The sequence below is a fragment of the Nesoenas mayeri genome (genome assembly GCF_963082525.1).
Source record: "Nesoenas mayeri genome assembly, chromosome: 12".
In the NCBI taxonomy this organism is placed as follows: Eukaryota; Metazoa; Chordata; class Aves; order Columbiformes; family Columbidae; genus Nesoenas; species Nesoenas mayeri.
The window spans coordinates 9,360,124-9,377,154 of record NC_137547.1 but is presented as its reverse complement, the minus strand read 5'-3'; the positions used below and the strand labels follow the sequence as shown (position 1 = coordinate 9,377,154).

Below are 17,031 nucleotides of genomic sequence, written 5' to 3'. Positions count from 1 at the left end.
TAGCCGTGCACTGGTGCTTGTCACCAGTAAATCTCATTCCTCTTGCTGCTTTCTCAGCAATTAGTGATTTCTTTTTCACTGGGTACCACTAAAAATGCTGTTATTTTGAACAGCTGTTTTATTAGGAGCAGCATCCCGCGTTGGTCAGAGGTGCCTTGCACCTTGGTGCATATTCAGCCTCTGGTCTCTATACCCCATTGAACTCCCCAGAAGGAAGAGCTGGCCACTAATTAACATGGAAAACTACTATAACCATGTAAGACTACTGAGAAAACAACAGAAGGGGGCTGGAATATCTTTGTTTCTCTGCCAAAATTCTTCCTATGTGTTTAAGCAACTTCAGTTGTAGTGTTTTTCTTGGAAAGTTTGAGGGTTTCTACCCAGAGTCTCTCTCCATGAAAAAATCGGGACTTTGCAGTTGCCAAAAAATGCAGTACCTGAAGCGTGGGATTTCTAGGAAAACAAAACAAACCCCAGTGTATATTGAGGACAGTTCTTGCATTCACGAAGGACTTGGTGTAGTTTGAAAAGACATTTTCAACTGAAAAAAATTATTCAGTGGGAGCATTTCTACCCACTCTGGTTGCATCTCTTCCAGCTGAGGGAGAGGAAGAGTTTCTTCCCGATGTGATGTGTTTCAATGGATGGACAAGAAAATGCATCAATATAGAATAAAACCCAAACAACTGAGTGGGAAAACACAGTGTGAAACGTCCTGCTAGGTGGGGAACCGAGGCAGGTACCGAGCACAACCGTTCCAGCGGGATGCACATGCCTAAATCCCGTGGGTTTCCATCGCCAGGGTTTCTGCAGCTCATTTTTCTCCTTGGAGTCCTGGCTGAGCCAGGTCTCGAATCCGAGCCGATAGTCTTGGCTCAAAACTAGCGCTCCAGTAACGCCAGGACACAAACACAATCCGGTGCGCCCGACAGTCCTGCTGGAGGTTTTCTGGAAGAATCATGGTTTTGTATATTGTCCAAATTTTGCGTTACAGGCACTTGTGAGCATCTTTTAAATTTTTGTTAAACAGAGCTTCCCCTTTAATACTTATGCATTAATACACTCGTGTATTAATACAAATATATATATATATATATATGCATGCACACAGACCTGCACAGAGACCATGATAACACAAATATTTGGCATGCTTAGAAACAAGAGAGTGCGTGGTAGGACCAGGACCTGGCGTGCTCCAGAGGCACGAAGTGAGCTGTCACTGCTGGCTGGGGGGGGTTTCACATTTTCAGCAATCCTAGGGAAAAAAAAAACCTGTGGACAGGACTGGCGAGATCCTTCTGCTGTTTTGCACCTTCCCGGCGGATGGGAAGGATCCCAATGAGATGCTCTGTGTTGAAGGGAGGAGACGGAGATGCGCAGCATCCCAGCTGGGAAGGGATACAGCCCAGACCGCTGCCATAAACCCCAAGCGACAGCACAGCCTTTTCATGAATAAATAATTTGTGTTGCAGTGTGCACGGAGCAAATTCTGCCCAGAGACTTGGCGTCGGTGCTGCTGAAACAAGGCGTTTGGCCTTTTCCCATTGTGTCCCCCCACCCAACCCACCTGCAAATGGGCTCTTGGCAGGGGACATGGTCGCCCCTCGTCGCATCGGTGCGCAGTGATGGAGGGATGAAGGGATCAATAAACCCCCGGGAGCATCCCAGGTGGCGGGGGGCTGCGGGGGCCGCGGCCCTGCTGGGGTGGGAGGTGAAAGCGACGCAGTTCCTGTCTCTTTAAATCCACCCTGAGCCCGGAGCCGGCAGCCGAGGCAGAGCAGAAAGCTCAGGATCGTTCCTAAGCAGGATTTATCCCCGGGGGGGAGCCGGGAAGGAGCGGGGAGGGGGAGAGGCCGTGGGGAGAGCGCAGGAGGGGGTTCCTCTTCCCGCCCCCCTCAAACCCCCGAGCATCCAAGCCCCGAGCATCCTCCGGCCAAGATGCGGGATCCGCCGGGCGAGGCGAGCGGGTCCCCTCGGGAGTGAGGTTTGCGGCGGGGGTGTGCGTGTTTGTGTGTGTGTCTCTGTGTGTGTGTGTCGTGTGCAGGGGCGGGGGGGGCGGGCGGATAAGGGAGGCGATGGCGGCTTTTTAGGGCGCGGGGGGTGCGTGCGCGTTTGCGGGAGAGGCCGTGGGAGCGGAGCGGAGCGGGAGGCGGCAGAGGCACCGCATTGCTGCTGAGCCGCCGCGCCCGGCCCCGCCAGGCCCCGCCGGGCCCGCCATGCGCCCGCCGCCCCCCCCGGCCCCGCGCCGGAGCCCCGGCCGCCCGGGCAGCGCTGCGCGGATGGCGGCGCGGGGGCTGTGAAGCCTTCGGGGTGCGCCGGGCTGCGGGGACCAGCTCGGGGCTCATTTTTCCTGCTCTTGGCATTTGGCCTCTTTTTTTTTTGTTTTTTTTCCTTCCTCCCCCACCCCCGTTCCCTGCCTTGGATGGTTTTTAGGTGGAGTCGTTTGCACCAAAACCCAATAGCTGCTGCTGTTCTTGCTGCTATTTTTTTTTTTTTAATGATACTGTTTCCACAGCAGGGGAAGAGAGAACTGATCCTGAACATACTCCCCGAGAATGAATAATCACAAGAAACTGGCTTAAGCAGCTCCCTGGATCTGGTGCATGATTGCGATTTAGTTTGATTTGATTTAATTTTTTAATTTATTTTTTTTTCCCAAGTCATCATTTGCATTTTATTTTCTGCCTTTTTTTTTTTTTTTTTTTTCTTTCACCTTTCGGGAGATTTGCAAACCGAATTACATGCATGTCCAGTGGGGGAAGGTTTAATTTTGACGATGGAGGGTCGTACTGTGGAGGCTGGGAGGACGGAAAGGCTCATGGCCACGGAATCTGTACCGGCCCAAAGGGTCAAGGTGAATATTCGGGCTCCTGGAGTCACGGCTTTGAGGTGCTGGGGGTCTACACTTGGCCCAGCGGCAACACTTACCAGGGCACCTGGGCGCAGGGCAAGCGCCATGGCATTGGCATGGAGAGCAAGGGGAAGTGGGTGTACAAAGGAGAGTGGACCCATGGATTTAAGGGACGGTACGGGGTCCGAGAATGCACTGGAAATGGGGCCAAGTACGAAGGCACCTGGAGCAATGGATTACAGGATGGCTACGGGACAGAGACCTACTCGGATGGAGGTAGGTGCTGCATCCATACCTTTCTGGTGGGGCAGGTGGTGATGTGGGGGGATGAGCCTTCAGTGGGGGACCCTGGCTTTGGGCTGGAGCCTGTGAGTTTGCAACCTGCTAGCTTGGAGATTGGGATGCTCGTAACCCCCCTGGAGAAAATGAACCAGCCCAGCATGGCAACAGCCCATTGCCACAGGTAGCCCGAAATGTTTAGTGGGTCTCTGGGTGCCAGATCCTTCCCCCTTTCTCCTCGACCAGTCTTTTTTTGGGGACGGGAGCTTGCTGTGCTAGTGGGGGGGATGCTCAAGTTGCACATGGGATTCGCAGTTCTGACTGCACCACCGGTACCTGTAGGATTTGCATCAAAGCAACATGGGGCAGGGGGGGTCTGGAGTGGGTGGGGGCAGCTCTGGTGCCACAAATGCTTCCAGCGAGGGGCTGGGGTCTCTGCATGCCCCACAGCCTCTCCAAACGCGGCCCCGTGCTTCGTAATACCAGGCAAAAGACTTTAATTCAGTCAAGAGTCTTACATTCCTAGTTTACAGCTTAATGCTTAGCGTAGGGGCTCAGAGGGATCACCAAAGCTATTCTCTGCCGTCAACACAGCTTAACGAGATGTTGAGGGGAAACTAGGATTAAAGAAAAAAAACAAGAAAACCCAATTGGAGCGATTGGAAAAATTGCTGGACTAAAAAGCTTTAGGGCCGAATTAGGATGACAGCTGGTGCCGTGCTGTAAGTGGCTGTATCATCCTCTCGCATGTTTTGTGGCCACTTCCATCGAAATTGCCACCATAATCCGAGGCAGGCCTACCTGCTGGGCCGGGGGCGTTTGGCAGCGCTGCCCCCTTGTTTTGCTGGCAAGCGTGTCCACTTAAGGCAGGCTCGTTTGGGATTTTATTTTTAAGGCATTGTGGTTTTCCAGGACTGCCACATTAAGGAAACTGCAGCATTGATGAGCTCCATCGCAGCCTTCCTGAAAGGTGCTGCAAAGACCTTTCTCTAGAAAACCCAGTTTGCTGCTTTGTGATTATACAGGGAGGGAAGATTAAATGTTACCTGCAGCTGCTCTTTTATGCTCTGGAAGGGAGAAATGGAATGATCTCTTGATTGATCTCTTGATTTTATTTTTTTTTAATGATGATTTTGTGCTGGTGGCTTTTTCCTAAAGGAAAATACAGCTGCAACCTTTTGTTTCAGCCGCCTGGAATAATGCTGGGGTCTGAGCTGGAATCTGCCGGGTGTGTGTTGCAAGCGGTGGATAAATCCCAGCAGTCCTTCCATTGAGAATAAAGCTCGTCGAGAGTCTAACCGTGGTCTCCCACGTTCAAAGCGGCCGGGGAGGGGGCGCGGGGGTTTTCTATGTGCTCCCAACACCGGTGCCGTCGCCCCGCTCCCCTCCCGGCACTGCCAGGGACAGACAGACAGAAGTCTCAACAAACTCCACGTCTCTGAGGGTTGTTGCAGGACTGGCCCCATCCCCGGACATACACTTGCCCCCGCCCCGGCGCCTTCCCCATCAACTGCAGCGCAGTGGCTCTTTGGGAAACCTGGGGAGCATCTCCAAATTGGGGTGGCTTCCCGGTGGTTTCACCCTTTCTAAGAACCTACCAGAAGCAAAGAGCTTTTTCTTCCATCTTGTCAGGCCAGCCTGGCTCCTCGGTGTTTGGGGACAGAGAAGCTTTATTGCATGTTTGTTGTTTTAGGAGGATCAGTGGGAGACAAGGGCAGGGTCTGTAGCACAATTCTCCCCCCAGGGACTCTGTAAACTGTCCTGGGAGGAGGGGACAGCTGTGCTGGGGACATGCAGAGTGATGGTACCTGTGGCCAAGCCTGTCCGGCTGCTGGGAGCCGGGACAGCCCGTGCACACCCCGACCAGGCTTCTCCACACCAGCTTTCCCCCTATTTTGGTTGGGCCATCACCACCGAGTGACTGAAGCCAGCCAAAATTGCACTTTCACCAACTCAGTTGCAAGTCCCCAGAGGCCCTTTCCCAGTTGCCTGTCTCCATTCTGGGTGGAAAACACCAAAGTTGGGCATTTCCAGCCTTTTTGACACCAAATCTTTATGAACTTTGTGCGTTTGGATCCAAGAGGCTGGTGCGTGCAGGAGCTCTGCTGGAGGGGTGCGATTGCACAGAGAAGGCAACTGTTGGGAAGGATGTTTCTCATTAATCTATTCAAGTTATTACCTTCATCAAGCTGAAGTATCCTAGAATCCTCGCCCCAGCATCTGTCACTTGCCACCCACAGATAAATATTCATCCCTTGCATTTTTATTTTTTTAGCACATCAACCAAGGCTAGTGGATGGGTCCCTAAATGCGCAGCGAAGCTCAGGAAGTGAGGTGCCCCAGAATTCATGGTTTTCACTCCAATTTTACCATTTCCTTGTGCGATAGTGGGTAAGGGCAAATCTCAGCTCTCCACTGACAGTTGCCGTCGCTATGTTGGGGGGTGGTATTTTGCGTGACTGATGGACACGTGTTGGCGCGTGGTGCTTGGATTTAGGATGTGGCATGTGGTGGCCTGAGCCACGCTGCCACCACCCTGGGGACCGTGTTCCCCCCCACGCCGGGTGCTCACGCCTGCCATGCACACACACACACACACACACACACACGCATGTGCCCACGCTTCCCCCACACGCAGCTTGCAGCTCTCGCACCTCCCACGCGGACACGCGCTCATCGCCGCGCACACTCGCCTCTCCTCCCCACGCCGAGACGCCGCTTCGCCCCCCCCGATCCATGTTACCCACACGCTCGTGGGCTGCCCCCAGCCCCCTCCGACCCGTGCACAGATAAATGCAAACCGTGCAGGGCCCAAATAAGCAAACACAGCCTCACTGTTGCCCTCGGAGCCCACGCTTTGCCAAATCTCCCTGGCATCGCCGCATGCCCAATGCACCTCCCTGCACTGTCCTGTGTTCCCCCTGCACGCAAGTGCTTACTTGGACCCCCCACAAACCACGATACTGCTGCCGTGTCCTTATCCCTCTGCCAAAAATCCCTGGCCCCCTCCAGCAGCACCCCAATGTTGCATGAATTCCTGGGGATTGCTTTGCTTGGGTGCTGGAGTTGCACCACTCGTTTGCTGGGCCTGATTCAGCCCAGCCCTGGAGTAGGATTACTCCCTTGATTCTGGGAAATTGGGCTGCAGCCTCCTGGATCAACCCTGATGTGAGCTGGGGGAACCATCACCCTTGCTGGAGCTGGTGGAACCTCTCTGGAGGGTTGGGGACCTCGCATTGGAGACCCTCTCCCAAGCAGGTCTGGAGATCAAGAACCGTCTCAGCTGGTTCTGTAGCTCCTGGGACACTTTGGAAATACGCGGTGATTTTCACCTGGGGACAGGTTGGGTTGTAACTGCAGACTTGCCTCAGGAATTCTCGGGCTATGCGTTGGGTTGGGGTTTCACTGCCAAAGCCATGGTTGTTGGGGTGGGTGATGTGACAACCAATGGTAAGACAAGAGCTAATGGGTTCAAACTGGAACACAAGAGGTTCCACTTAAATATGAGAAGAAACTTCTTCCCGGTGAGGGTGGCAGAGCCTGGCCCAGGCTGCCCAGGGAGGTTGTGGAATCTCCTTCTCTGCAGACATTCCAACCCGCCTGGACACCTTCCTGTGTAACCTCATCTGGGTGTTCCTGCTCCATGGGGGGATTGCACTGGATGAGCTTTCGAGGTCCCTTCCAACCCCTGACATTCTGTGATTCTGTGATTCTGTGACATGGAGTGGATGAAGAAAGCCCTACATCTGCTTTTACCCATTCTGTCCCTACCAACACTATTTTCCTCCTCCCTCCACCTCTCCCCAGCTGAACATTTGGGATCTGAGACCAGAAGGGAGCTGGAGGAGGGTACTAGCCACTCTCCCATGTCCCCACTGTCTGGCCAGCCCTCGGGGAACATCTTGCAGTGGTTCCCCAGGCTCGAGGTGTCCATGGGGGACATGCAGGTCCCTCCTGCTGCCACCCCCTCATCAGTCCCGGGTACCCACGTGCTCCACGCAGCCTCATTTCTCAGGAGGGCTACCCCAAAACGGCCACATCGCCGTGTTCGTCTTGTGTAATCTTCCGTGCCCACTCACCTAAATGAATCATCCCTTTGATAGGTGAGTGAAATATAATTAGTGTTTTCATTGTTAGCACCGTGTGAGTAGGCAAGTGGGTTTTCTTGGCCTGGGCTGGGAGATTTTTTGCGGTTTGTGAGCGATGGGGAGAGGGAAGTTGTGCGGTGGGAGCTGCCGGCGTGGGCTCTCTCCTCTCCCAGCCTGTCCTGCTCTGTGTCCCACTTTCCCCATCTCTACGGTGGCACCGGTGACACCTCCAGCCCCTTCCTTCACAGGTGCACCAGAAGCCACCAACCAAATGTCTTTGGAGTGTTTGAGGAGATGAAAAACAGGAATATTTTGGAATATTTTGCAAAAGCAGGTCCCTTGGCAGCGTTAAAGGCCGCTCCAAGGGGATGGAGCAGGGATGCCATGGGGACCTGCCTGTCTGCCCCTGTCCTGAGCCAAAAAGTGGCTTTGGATGAACCACCACCGGCTGGTGCCGCTAAGGGCGGCAGCATCAGCTGTCTCGTGCCTCTCTCCATACCAGGGTTTTTCACAGGTTACTCCACAGCTGCAGGGAACCAACTAGCGAGGGCAAATTTCCCTGCCATCTATTCATAGCGCGGATGTCAGAATTACCTTAAAAGTATCAGCTCCCGTCTTATTTTTGCTGCCAGGAAGGAGTTGTTGATGCGCTTTCAACAGTGGGTGGCAACAAGCAAATACAAATGCACCCTGATCCCCAGTCCTCCCAGTTCCTGCAGAATCCCAGCATGGCCCTGGCTGGTCCTATTAAACCTCTTAAAAATCTACTAATTAAAAAAAAACAAGCTACGAACTTTGTGTCTGAAGCATCTCAGTATCTAGACGTGGTACAGAAGATGCTTGCAGTGCAACAGGGGTTATAGGAGAGCGATAACCGAAACATCAGGACCCGCCGAACATGAATCAAAATACTAAATGAAGATTCTGGCCAGCGTCATTAAAAATAAATGATATGAACTCATGGTAATTACTTATCTCACTGGAACACGCTGCTTCGTTTCAGGTACAGCTCGGGACAGAGGAAGAAGGATTTTGACCCCAGGGAAAAGTGCAGGAGATAGGAATTGCCAGGCAGGCTCAGACCCCAGCTCCATCCTCTCGAGTATTTTACCCAGCGTGTGATGCTCAGGGGGTGGTGTAGGACCCCAGCCTTGGGGTGACCTGACTCCCTTACCCACCTCTCCCTGACTCAAAATAGAGGGTGACTTAATTTCCAAAAGCACAGTTTCAATGTCCTTTCACTGGGGACACTGGAGTGGGTTTCTCATGGCTTTTAATGCAACTCTCAGGATATTTGCATGTGATAAGAGGGACGGGATTTGATATCCCATGGGGCTCCTCGTGGCTGGGTGACATCTGCTCTTGTAGCTGAACATTTTTTTTTCCTTGAAGCTCCAGCTTGTGCAATCATGTGATTTTGCAAGATTTTCGGCTTCATTTTTGAAGCAAGGTTTCCACCCAGACTATTGCAGAAAAGTCATTCTTACAGGCTTGGAAACCAGCAGACGAGAGCTAAAAATGCCTCCTGTTTAAAAATGCCTTGATTTTCAAATGAACCTGATAAATTTTGAATGCTTTGACTCAGGTAACGCTGATGTTGATGAATGATCTGTATTAATGTAGGCATGACTTGAAGACACAGAAGCCAGGCAGAATGAGGTAGATGATGGTCTCATAGGGGGCAACACTACAGTTTAGCACCTGTCTTGTGAGATTTTGGCAGTTTTTACCTCTTTGGGGTCTGACTGTGGCATTGCCTGAAATCCTGACCACGGAAAGACTTTTATTGCAGGAGTTTGCAATAGTTACAGAAGACTCTTGATGCTAGTTTATCCCCACAATAAGCTGTTTGATTTACAGTTAATGTATTTAACTGTTAACAAAAAAAGCGGAGCTTGGAGGAAAAACAAAATACTTGAGTGACAAGTGTTTATATTTTGGAGTTTTGGCTTTTCAAATATTGGCTTTATTCAGACATCGGCAATATTCAGATATTGGCTTTTCAAAGACAGATTCTGGCCTTTGAATCAAAAATCCTTAAAAATTGCAATGGATGCGTGAGCATTCCCTTAGAATGGCCACTCCTTTCCCAAAATTATTCCCTGAAGAGGTTCCACTTACTCTTAACATACAGCAGAGCATCATGAATTTTCATGAATGAGTGAACAGCCAGAGCAAGGTCTCTACGTTTGCAGATATTCGCACCAAGATGATCACTAGAATGATAAGATTTCCTGAGCGGGGCCATCACTTTGGGTCTGCAAGGTGTTTCCTTGGACTGAATAAGGGATTAATAATTTATTTCAGAAGAAATAAATAAACCCTGCTCTTGCCTTGTCCCACCCTGTGCTGTCCCCACGCTGGGTGCAGCCTCATATCCCCAGTCCCATGGGATGATGCTGAGCATCTCCCACCCCTCCCAAGGGATGCAGCCCCCCAAAAAAACCTCATTGCCGGCACCCAGCACCGTTTGCAAGTGCTGGAGAATTCGCCCTTTCTCCCATGAGCTCTGCTGAGAAATGGGGTGAGATCACAGAGTTTGCGATGAGGATTAGAGCGCCGGCGGATTAACGGGCTAAGCATTAGCCCGATTTCACTCTGCTTTGTGCGAGGAGCACATTAGCCATAATAAACGTGCTGAGTGATATGTTAATGTGTTTCACATCCCTCACACTAAAGCCTCGTCGCGGTTTTGGACCCAACTGGTGGCCAAATCCGCAGGGATTCAGGTACCCTGGGCAGCATTATGGGCCCATTTCACCAGGGGATGGTGCTCCTTTGACTTTCCAGTGGACCCAGCACTTCCCATTCCCAGGAAGACTAGAAATTTCTTTCTTTACCTCTTTCCTTTTGAAAAGCTATTATTTCCCCTGTCTCCAGGACCTGACACTTTAGGAAGAATCACAACTGGCCTGAGACGCATTATGAGCCCAATCAGAATTAGCGATGCTGAGATTTGATTGTCATTATAATTGCAGCATTTCTCCGAATGGTGGCTGGAAAAGGCAATTACTAATGAACACAAACAGGCTCCGGGAAGCTGGAGATACAGAAACAATGAGAGGGAAGAGGGAGGGAATGCTCAGGACAGACTTGCATTTTCCTGCACACGGTGGAGAGCAAGTTTGAGTTTTTCTACCTTGAAGCAAATAGCCAAAATGCCTCAAAAGCTGTTGTTGGCCGAGCCCGAACCTGGTGATGGGTCTGGGGGAGTGTTCCTCATGCAGATGTTATCCGAGCTGAATTTCCATTTGTGATTTTTATGGAGTGACTTCTCCTTAATATTATAAGGGTACATATTCATCACTGGCCATTCCCTATGGAAAAACAGTTTAATTCCTACAGCTGGGGTTATACTCAGAGATATCACATCAGCTTCAGGGCTTTGCCTCATCCCCTGTCCTGCTGTAGTTTTGCTGTAGGTTGTGCAAAGCTATTTTGTGCCCACAACAGCAGTTTTATTGGAGGAACTCATCCTCTCCTTCTGTGCCTCAGTTTCCCGTCTGTAAGTGCGAATATCAGCAGTCTTTGCAACACCATGGTGCACATTGATGTGTGCTAGCGGGGAAAGTAGCTTCATCGTGCTGATCTCTTGGTTGCAAAGCAATGTCCTCTTTCCAGCCTCCGGCCCTTGCTCCTGCAGAGGTGCCCAGCGAGATGCTCGCTTGTCTCCAGCACCCATCTCGACCTGTTTGCAAAGCCACCTGCTGCAGTACATCACCCAAACCCAACCACCCCACTGGCTGGTTTCTTTTAACTTTAAAAAGTGCAAGCTAGCCATGCTGGTAGGAGCTGCAGACTTGTAATTTATTATTTGTTGAGCCCCAGCAACAGACCTAATGCTGCCCAACACCCAGCTCTGCTTCAGTCCTTTTCTCTTCTCCCTTCTCTTGTCCCTTCCCCTTCTCCATGGATGCCCAAACCTCACCGTTCCTGTTGTGTATGTACATATCCAGCCTCGCATTAAGCGATGTGACTAACACCCATCACGTGTTTGTGCCTGCAGATAGTATTTGCATACTCAAATATCCATACTTGATTTCTTCCCCTATGTAAGCACTTACCAGAGCATATTTTTGGCAAACAAGCAGCCACAGCAGAAGCATCTGACTGTGTTTTTAGCATGGCTTAGTGATGGGTAGAGCCATAGGGAGCTTTGGCAGGGCTGGGGGGGATAATTTGCCACTGATACCATATCCATGCGACATTGCAGACGTGCCGTCACCGATTCCCACCTTTCACCATGGGTGACACAGGTGGTGAGTCCCAGCCCTCCATATCATGGCAGCGTGGGATTTGGGGGACAATCTCTGCTCTCCAAGTGGCAGCTGGGGACAGGACAAGGAATGCAAGTCACCCAGTGCAATGCTTGTCCCTCTGCTGGGAGTGACAGTGGTGGCAGGACCGCTCTTGGGTTCAACAGCAAATGTGCACCCACATGCATGCTCAGGAGGACCCACACGTGCAGGTAGCACCTTTGGGGGGCACAATTTTACCAGCGAGACCCCCTGACTGCTGGACATCAGCTGGCGTGGCCGGCAAGGATGTCCCCATAATGAATTATTAATTATTATTAATAGCATCCTCTAGTTCTCTCTTTTCTCTCACGCATCTCTTTTGGATAGATGTTTCTGAGCTGCAAAGCAAGATTTTTGCGTGAATCCTCCCTGGGCTGTTCTGTGATCTAATAGCTGGAAAGTGAAATCTGTAAAACTTGCTCCTTCTGTTGTAATTCAAGAGACCGGCCTAATTATTGCCATCAGACGTCTTTAATTAATATGCTGCAAAGTTCAGAGATAAGAGGGGAGGTGAGCATACCAGGAAAGATCCTTTGCAAGATAAACTAGTAATTTGCAAGGACTGATTACTTCGTGCTGGGTTTGGGAAAGTGGACAGGCACTTGGGGCAACTCAGACTTCATTCCCAAATTTCGTGAAGTGGCAAAAGCGAGCCAGGAGGTTTGAATCACTGCCCAATGTGGTCACTGTAACGGGTGGATCTGGCTGTGATTCAGGGATGGGACAGAGGCTGCTGCAGAGAAACCTGCCGGCTGCTCCGTGTGCTGGGAAAGCCTGGGGAGCTGCACCCATGGCGCTGTTTTAACTAACCTGGAAATACCTTGCATTGACGGGTGATGGCAGGTTACTTGTGTGGGGTTTTTTTTGTTTTAAACTCAGTATTAGTGATGGATAAAGAATATTTTCCTAAATATTAGACTTTTTCCAAGGTCACGTTGTGATAATAATACATATGTGTCCACAGGCCTCGAAATGTTTTACAACATCCTAAGTCACTGCTTGAATTTCTCCGTGCGGGGCAGGGCTGTGCAAACCTCCCCGTGTGCTTTATCCCGTGTGCTCGCCAAGAGCCGTGTCCTGCAGGAAACAGGACCGGCCATCTCGGTTCAGGAAAAGCCTGCGAGGAGACTTCAGACCGTAAGGCTGGTACTTAATGGTATTCCTGGAGTGGAGCCAGAGGGCTCAGCAGCCTGCGAAATGCCAGATCTGTGGGTATGGAGGGAGGGAGGAAAGAAAATGCAGCCATTCCAACCCCAAAAGTCCTGATTTCTGTCTCCTTCCCATGCCACGGTGAAGATGGATGAGGTTTATATCCAAACGAATGGTCCCAACTCCAGCCAAGGGAACTCCCATGTTTACTGCTGGGCTGTGAGCAGTTCATCTCCATCCCTTAGGGCTTCCATCTGGATCATTCAAAATCCACCTCTTGCTCCGGCATGCCCTAAGGTGCTGCTTATTTATCTGAAAGCTGGACTCCCCTGGGCATTGTGATTGATCTTCATCATCTCTCCGTGAACAGGAGAGGACTGTGGACACCAGGCAGCCTCTTCGCCAGGGCAGCAAGTGGCAAAGCTGGGTGCTTTCCATGCCATAGCATTCCTCACCTTCACCTGCCGGGTGCAACATTGTAGGCCACCTCAGTCTGGGCCAGAAAGGCCATTTTCTGCATGCTTCAGCTGTCCTTTCCCTCTCCATCACTCTCTTATGGGCAAAAAGCACCTGGTACAGAGTCAAATGACATCAATGAAGGGATTTGTCTTCTTGCCCAAGGTTTCAGCCTCATGTGCTGCATGTGGGAAGAGCAAGTCATGAGCTGGTTGTCTCTTCCCACCATGGTGAAGATCTCGTCTGCAAGAGCAAGTGGGTCCCTCCTCAGTCGTGAGCCCACAAGCCCCACCACAGTGGCTGTACCCGGGCAGATGAGATGGAGATGATGGAGATGGAGATGGAGATGATGGAGATGGGTCTCCTCAGGAAAAAAATCAAAAACTGGCAAAGACAAGGAAATTAATAGAAACCCATTGTTCTTCCTGGTGTCTGCAATGCCTTAGATCCTCCTGGAGCACTTTGCCAATAGGAACTGATTAGTCTTCCCAATAAGGGGCTGAATTGCTGGAGTGCCACTGCATTATCCCTGTTACCAGCAGGTAATGTGGAGGTGATAAGGCTGCACCCAGCTTTGCATGGGGTCCCACTCGCTTCCCTATTTCTGCAAGGTACAAACCAGGGCGAACCCAATTTCAGGGATTTTGGGGACAACAGGAGCAGCCCTGCAGACTCTCCGCTCCCTTCCCAGAATGAATTTCAGCCTCCTGAGCCAAATGCTGAGAAAGCACTGAATAACTGCAACAAATGAGATTACTTTTTGGTGCTTGTCACTTCTCGAAACATACGATCTTCTGCTGGAGCATCAGGAATGATGCTTTGGAGGCCAGTGACTTCCCACTTTCCGCTTCCAGCCTGGCTGGCTCCAGCCGAGGATGGAGCTCCGCATGGTCCTCAAGGCAATGGAAATTCCTGCAGGAGTGTTAAAAGCAATTTGGAAAGAATCCAGCTGTGCTCCAAGGGGAGCTGGACAAAAAAAAAACCAACACACCCCAAGCTTAAGAACACAAGTGGAAGTGACCAACAAAGGCATTGCCCGTTTTCTTCTCTCCATGTTTGCATCCCATCCTGATATCCATCCCATCTTGATTTTCCTTGGCTTTCTTATGAGTCCATTCCCTTTCTCACACTCCACTTGCTGTTTCCGAAAGAGGAATATTCTCCCCGATCCATCTTTCAGGGTGGCTTCAGTTATTTTCTCCCAGCCTCAGGTTGCACCCTCTCCTTATCTCTGCTCCATTCGCGTACACGCGCGTGGACACATCCTCGCCCTTCTTGGCATCACCTTTATCTTGGCCAAATCCCGCTGGAGCAATTACATCAGGAGACAAGAAATATTCACTGGGGTAAAACCGGCACAACCTGCTTATTCCCTTGGGCTCTGATTTTGCTGCCATTATGATGAATGGCAAAATTCCCATTCCCAGGGCAGGATCAGGCCTTTTTTCTCAGCAGGGTGGTATTGGTGGCTGATATTTCTTTGTTGGGCTGTCCAGTGCTCTCCTGTTGTTCATCTGCTCCTGTCCGCAACTTCCCTCCATCCCTGGCCCTGCCAGCAGCTGCCTGCGTGATGCTGTCCCAGCCACACAATGGATGCTGCATTTTCCTCGATGCAACCCCTCCATTAATCGCATATAATAAATGCTTCAGGAAGCATTTTGCAAATATTGATAGTAAAGGAAGGGCTACAGGGCAGAAGTGGCTGCTGCTTTGGTTGTATGACCATAGTAAGCCACAAAATACTGAGCTCAGGAGGACTTTCTCTGTCCAAGACTTTCTTGGCTGCTCTTTGCTCTTCTTTCCCGGTGCAAAAGGGTCACACAGAGAGGGGATGGAAATTTGTGGCATCTTGGTGGCATCCATAAGAGTGAACTGCATGGCTGGGGGAAGTGGTTGGCACATTTTTCTCCCCAGTGATTCTCCTCCATCAGGGAACACTGGCCCAGGCTGCCCAGGGGGGTTGTGGAGTCTCCTTCTCTGCAGACATTCCAACCCGCCTGGACACCTTCCTGTGTAACCTCATCTGGGTGTTCCTGCTCCATGGGGGGATTGCACTGGATGAGCTTTCGAGGTCCCTTCCAGTCCCTGACATTCTGTGACTCTGTGATTCTGTGATGATGGCTTTGCCTCTTTTCCATAGTGCCCCGGCTTGGGCAATGTACTCAGTTTGTGGCCAGGACTGCAGCAGCGTTGGCTTGTTCCCCATTTCCCGTCCCAATGGAGGCATCTTCCCCTCCTGCACACAGCAACAAAGAGCATCTGCTCATCTGCCCCGACGCTGGGAGCTGCTCAGCTCTCTGCATTTGCACTGAAGTCCTTAAGAACCTCCGTTCAGCACCTCATCAGATCAATCTGGGGATGTTTTGCATCAGAGGTGCTTGTCCTGTTACCCCCAGTCCCATCTGATGTTCCCCCCTGCATGTGTTTCCCATTGACCGCTCCTTTTTCAGCTCTGAAGTAGCTGTAGACTGTCCATCCTGGCATGGAAAGTGGAAAATCATAAAATCCTGTTTCCTCTGCAGGGAGGAAGAGTCTCCTGGCTCCTTGTGAGATTAAGCTTTGTGCGTATATCTGCAAATGTGAAGGGGCAGAGGTTAAGCTGAGCAGTGCAAGGGGAGGAGGTGACAGTGCTTAGCAATGCAGATCAGATGGCTCTGAGACCTTCCAGTATTCACAGCCAAATCCTGGGATATTTAGGGGTTTAAAAGGTAATGAAGTCAGATGGAGGAAGGAGTGCTGTTGGGGTGAGGGAGGAAGGGTGAAATCAGCTCCTCAGAAGGAAGTGTTTTGATCTGCTGATGGCCATGAAGGTGGCCAGATGTCTCGCTGGCCATCAGGGAGGTGACTGTCCCCTCCTAGACAGTCCCCAGAGGCAGGGAAGCAAACAGGAGAGCAACGACACCCGTGAAAGTGGAGTTGGGGTTTGGGTTTTGCCCTCTGGTGCTGGTAGGGAACAGCAGGATGGGCTGGCTCCTCACGTCCTTGCATACTCTGCTTCGAAAAACCAGCCTTGCCAAGGAGATGCAGTGATTGCTCCCGGCAGCCGTGCAGTTCTAGGAGTAGGTTTTGAGGCCGTATGAAGATGACAGTTTGTCGGGCACCTCTGCCTTGCTGGAGATACGCACAGGCTGCAGCTGGAACCTGCTGTGCCCAATTTGCTGCCTCTGCTCCAGCTGAGATGCACTGGCTTGGCTGCTCCAGCAGCATTTTATTCTGCTCCCTGCCTCTGGGTTTCAGCAAAGGGCTGTGCTTGCTTTACGGTGCTTCAGTTTAATCCCTGCTTATTTTTTTCAACTGCAGATTTGCCAGGAGATGGGGAGGTCAAGGGACCTGTCCCGGGGCCAGGGACTAAGTCAAGTGATTCAGCCAAGGGAAGGGAGCCCAGGACTTGGGCAGGGCTGGTGCTGACAGATCTCATGCGGGAAATTTTCTGCTTTTCCCCTTGCCCTCGCTGACATCTTATTGGTCTCTACATCTACCTAAAAGGAGGTTGTAGCATGGTGTTGGTCTCTTCTCCCAAGTAACAAGTGGTAGGGTGAGAGGAAACGGCCTCAAGTTGTGCCCTCGGAGGTTTAGATTGCATATTAGGAAAAATTTCTTCACAAAGAGGGTTGTCGGATGTTGGAATAGACTGTCCAGGGAGGTGCTGGAGTCACCATCCCTGGAGGGGTTGAACAAATGTGGAGATGTGGTGCTTAGAGATATGGGTTTGAGGTGGACTTGGCAGTGTTGGGTTAATGGTCAGATTTGATGATCTTAAAACTCTTTTCCAAGAAAATCTCTATGGTCTTTTCCTGAAACCCATTGATTCCATCTCTAGGGGGAAGAGGAGGCTGAGCCGGATGTGAGGACCCCCCAAGGTACCTGGGGGCTGCATTGCAGGGGTGCTCTGAGAAACCTCTCTCACCCA

At 51.1% G+C, this 17,031-nt stretch overlaps 1 protein-coding gene across 1 annotated transcript in view; it reads left to right on the top strand.

Moving 5' to 3' along the window:
• The first annotated feature begins 1,977 nt into the window (after window positions 1–1,977).
• The window catches only part of JPH3 (junctophilin 3), a 54,615-nt gene continuing 39,561 nt past the window's right edge, over window positions 1,978–17,031 (top strand). Inside the window, exon 1 of the mRNA XM_080352142.1 lies at window positions 1,978–3,127. Coding sequence (XP_080208268.1) covers window positions 2,746–3,127 — 382 coding nt within the window. The 5' untranslated portion in view covers window positions 1,978–2,745. The remainder of the gene's footprint in view (window positions 3,128–17,031) is intronic.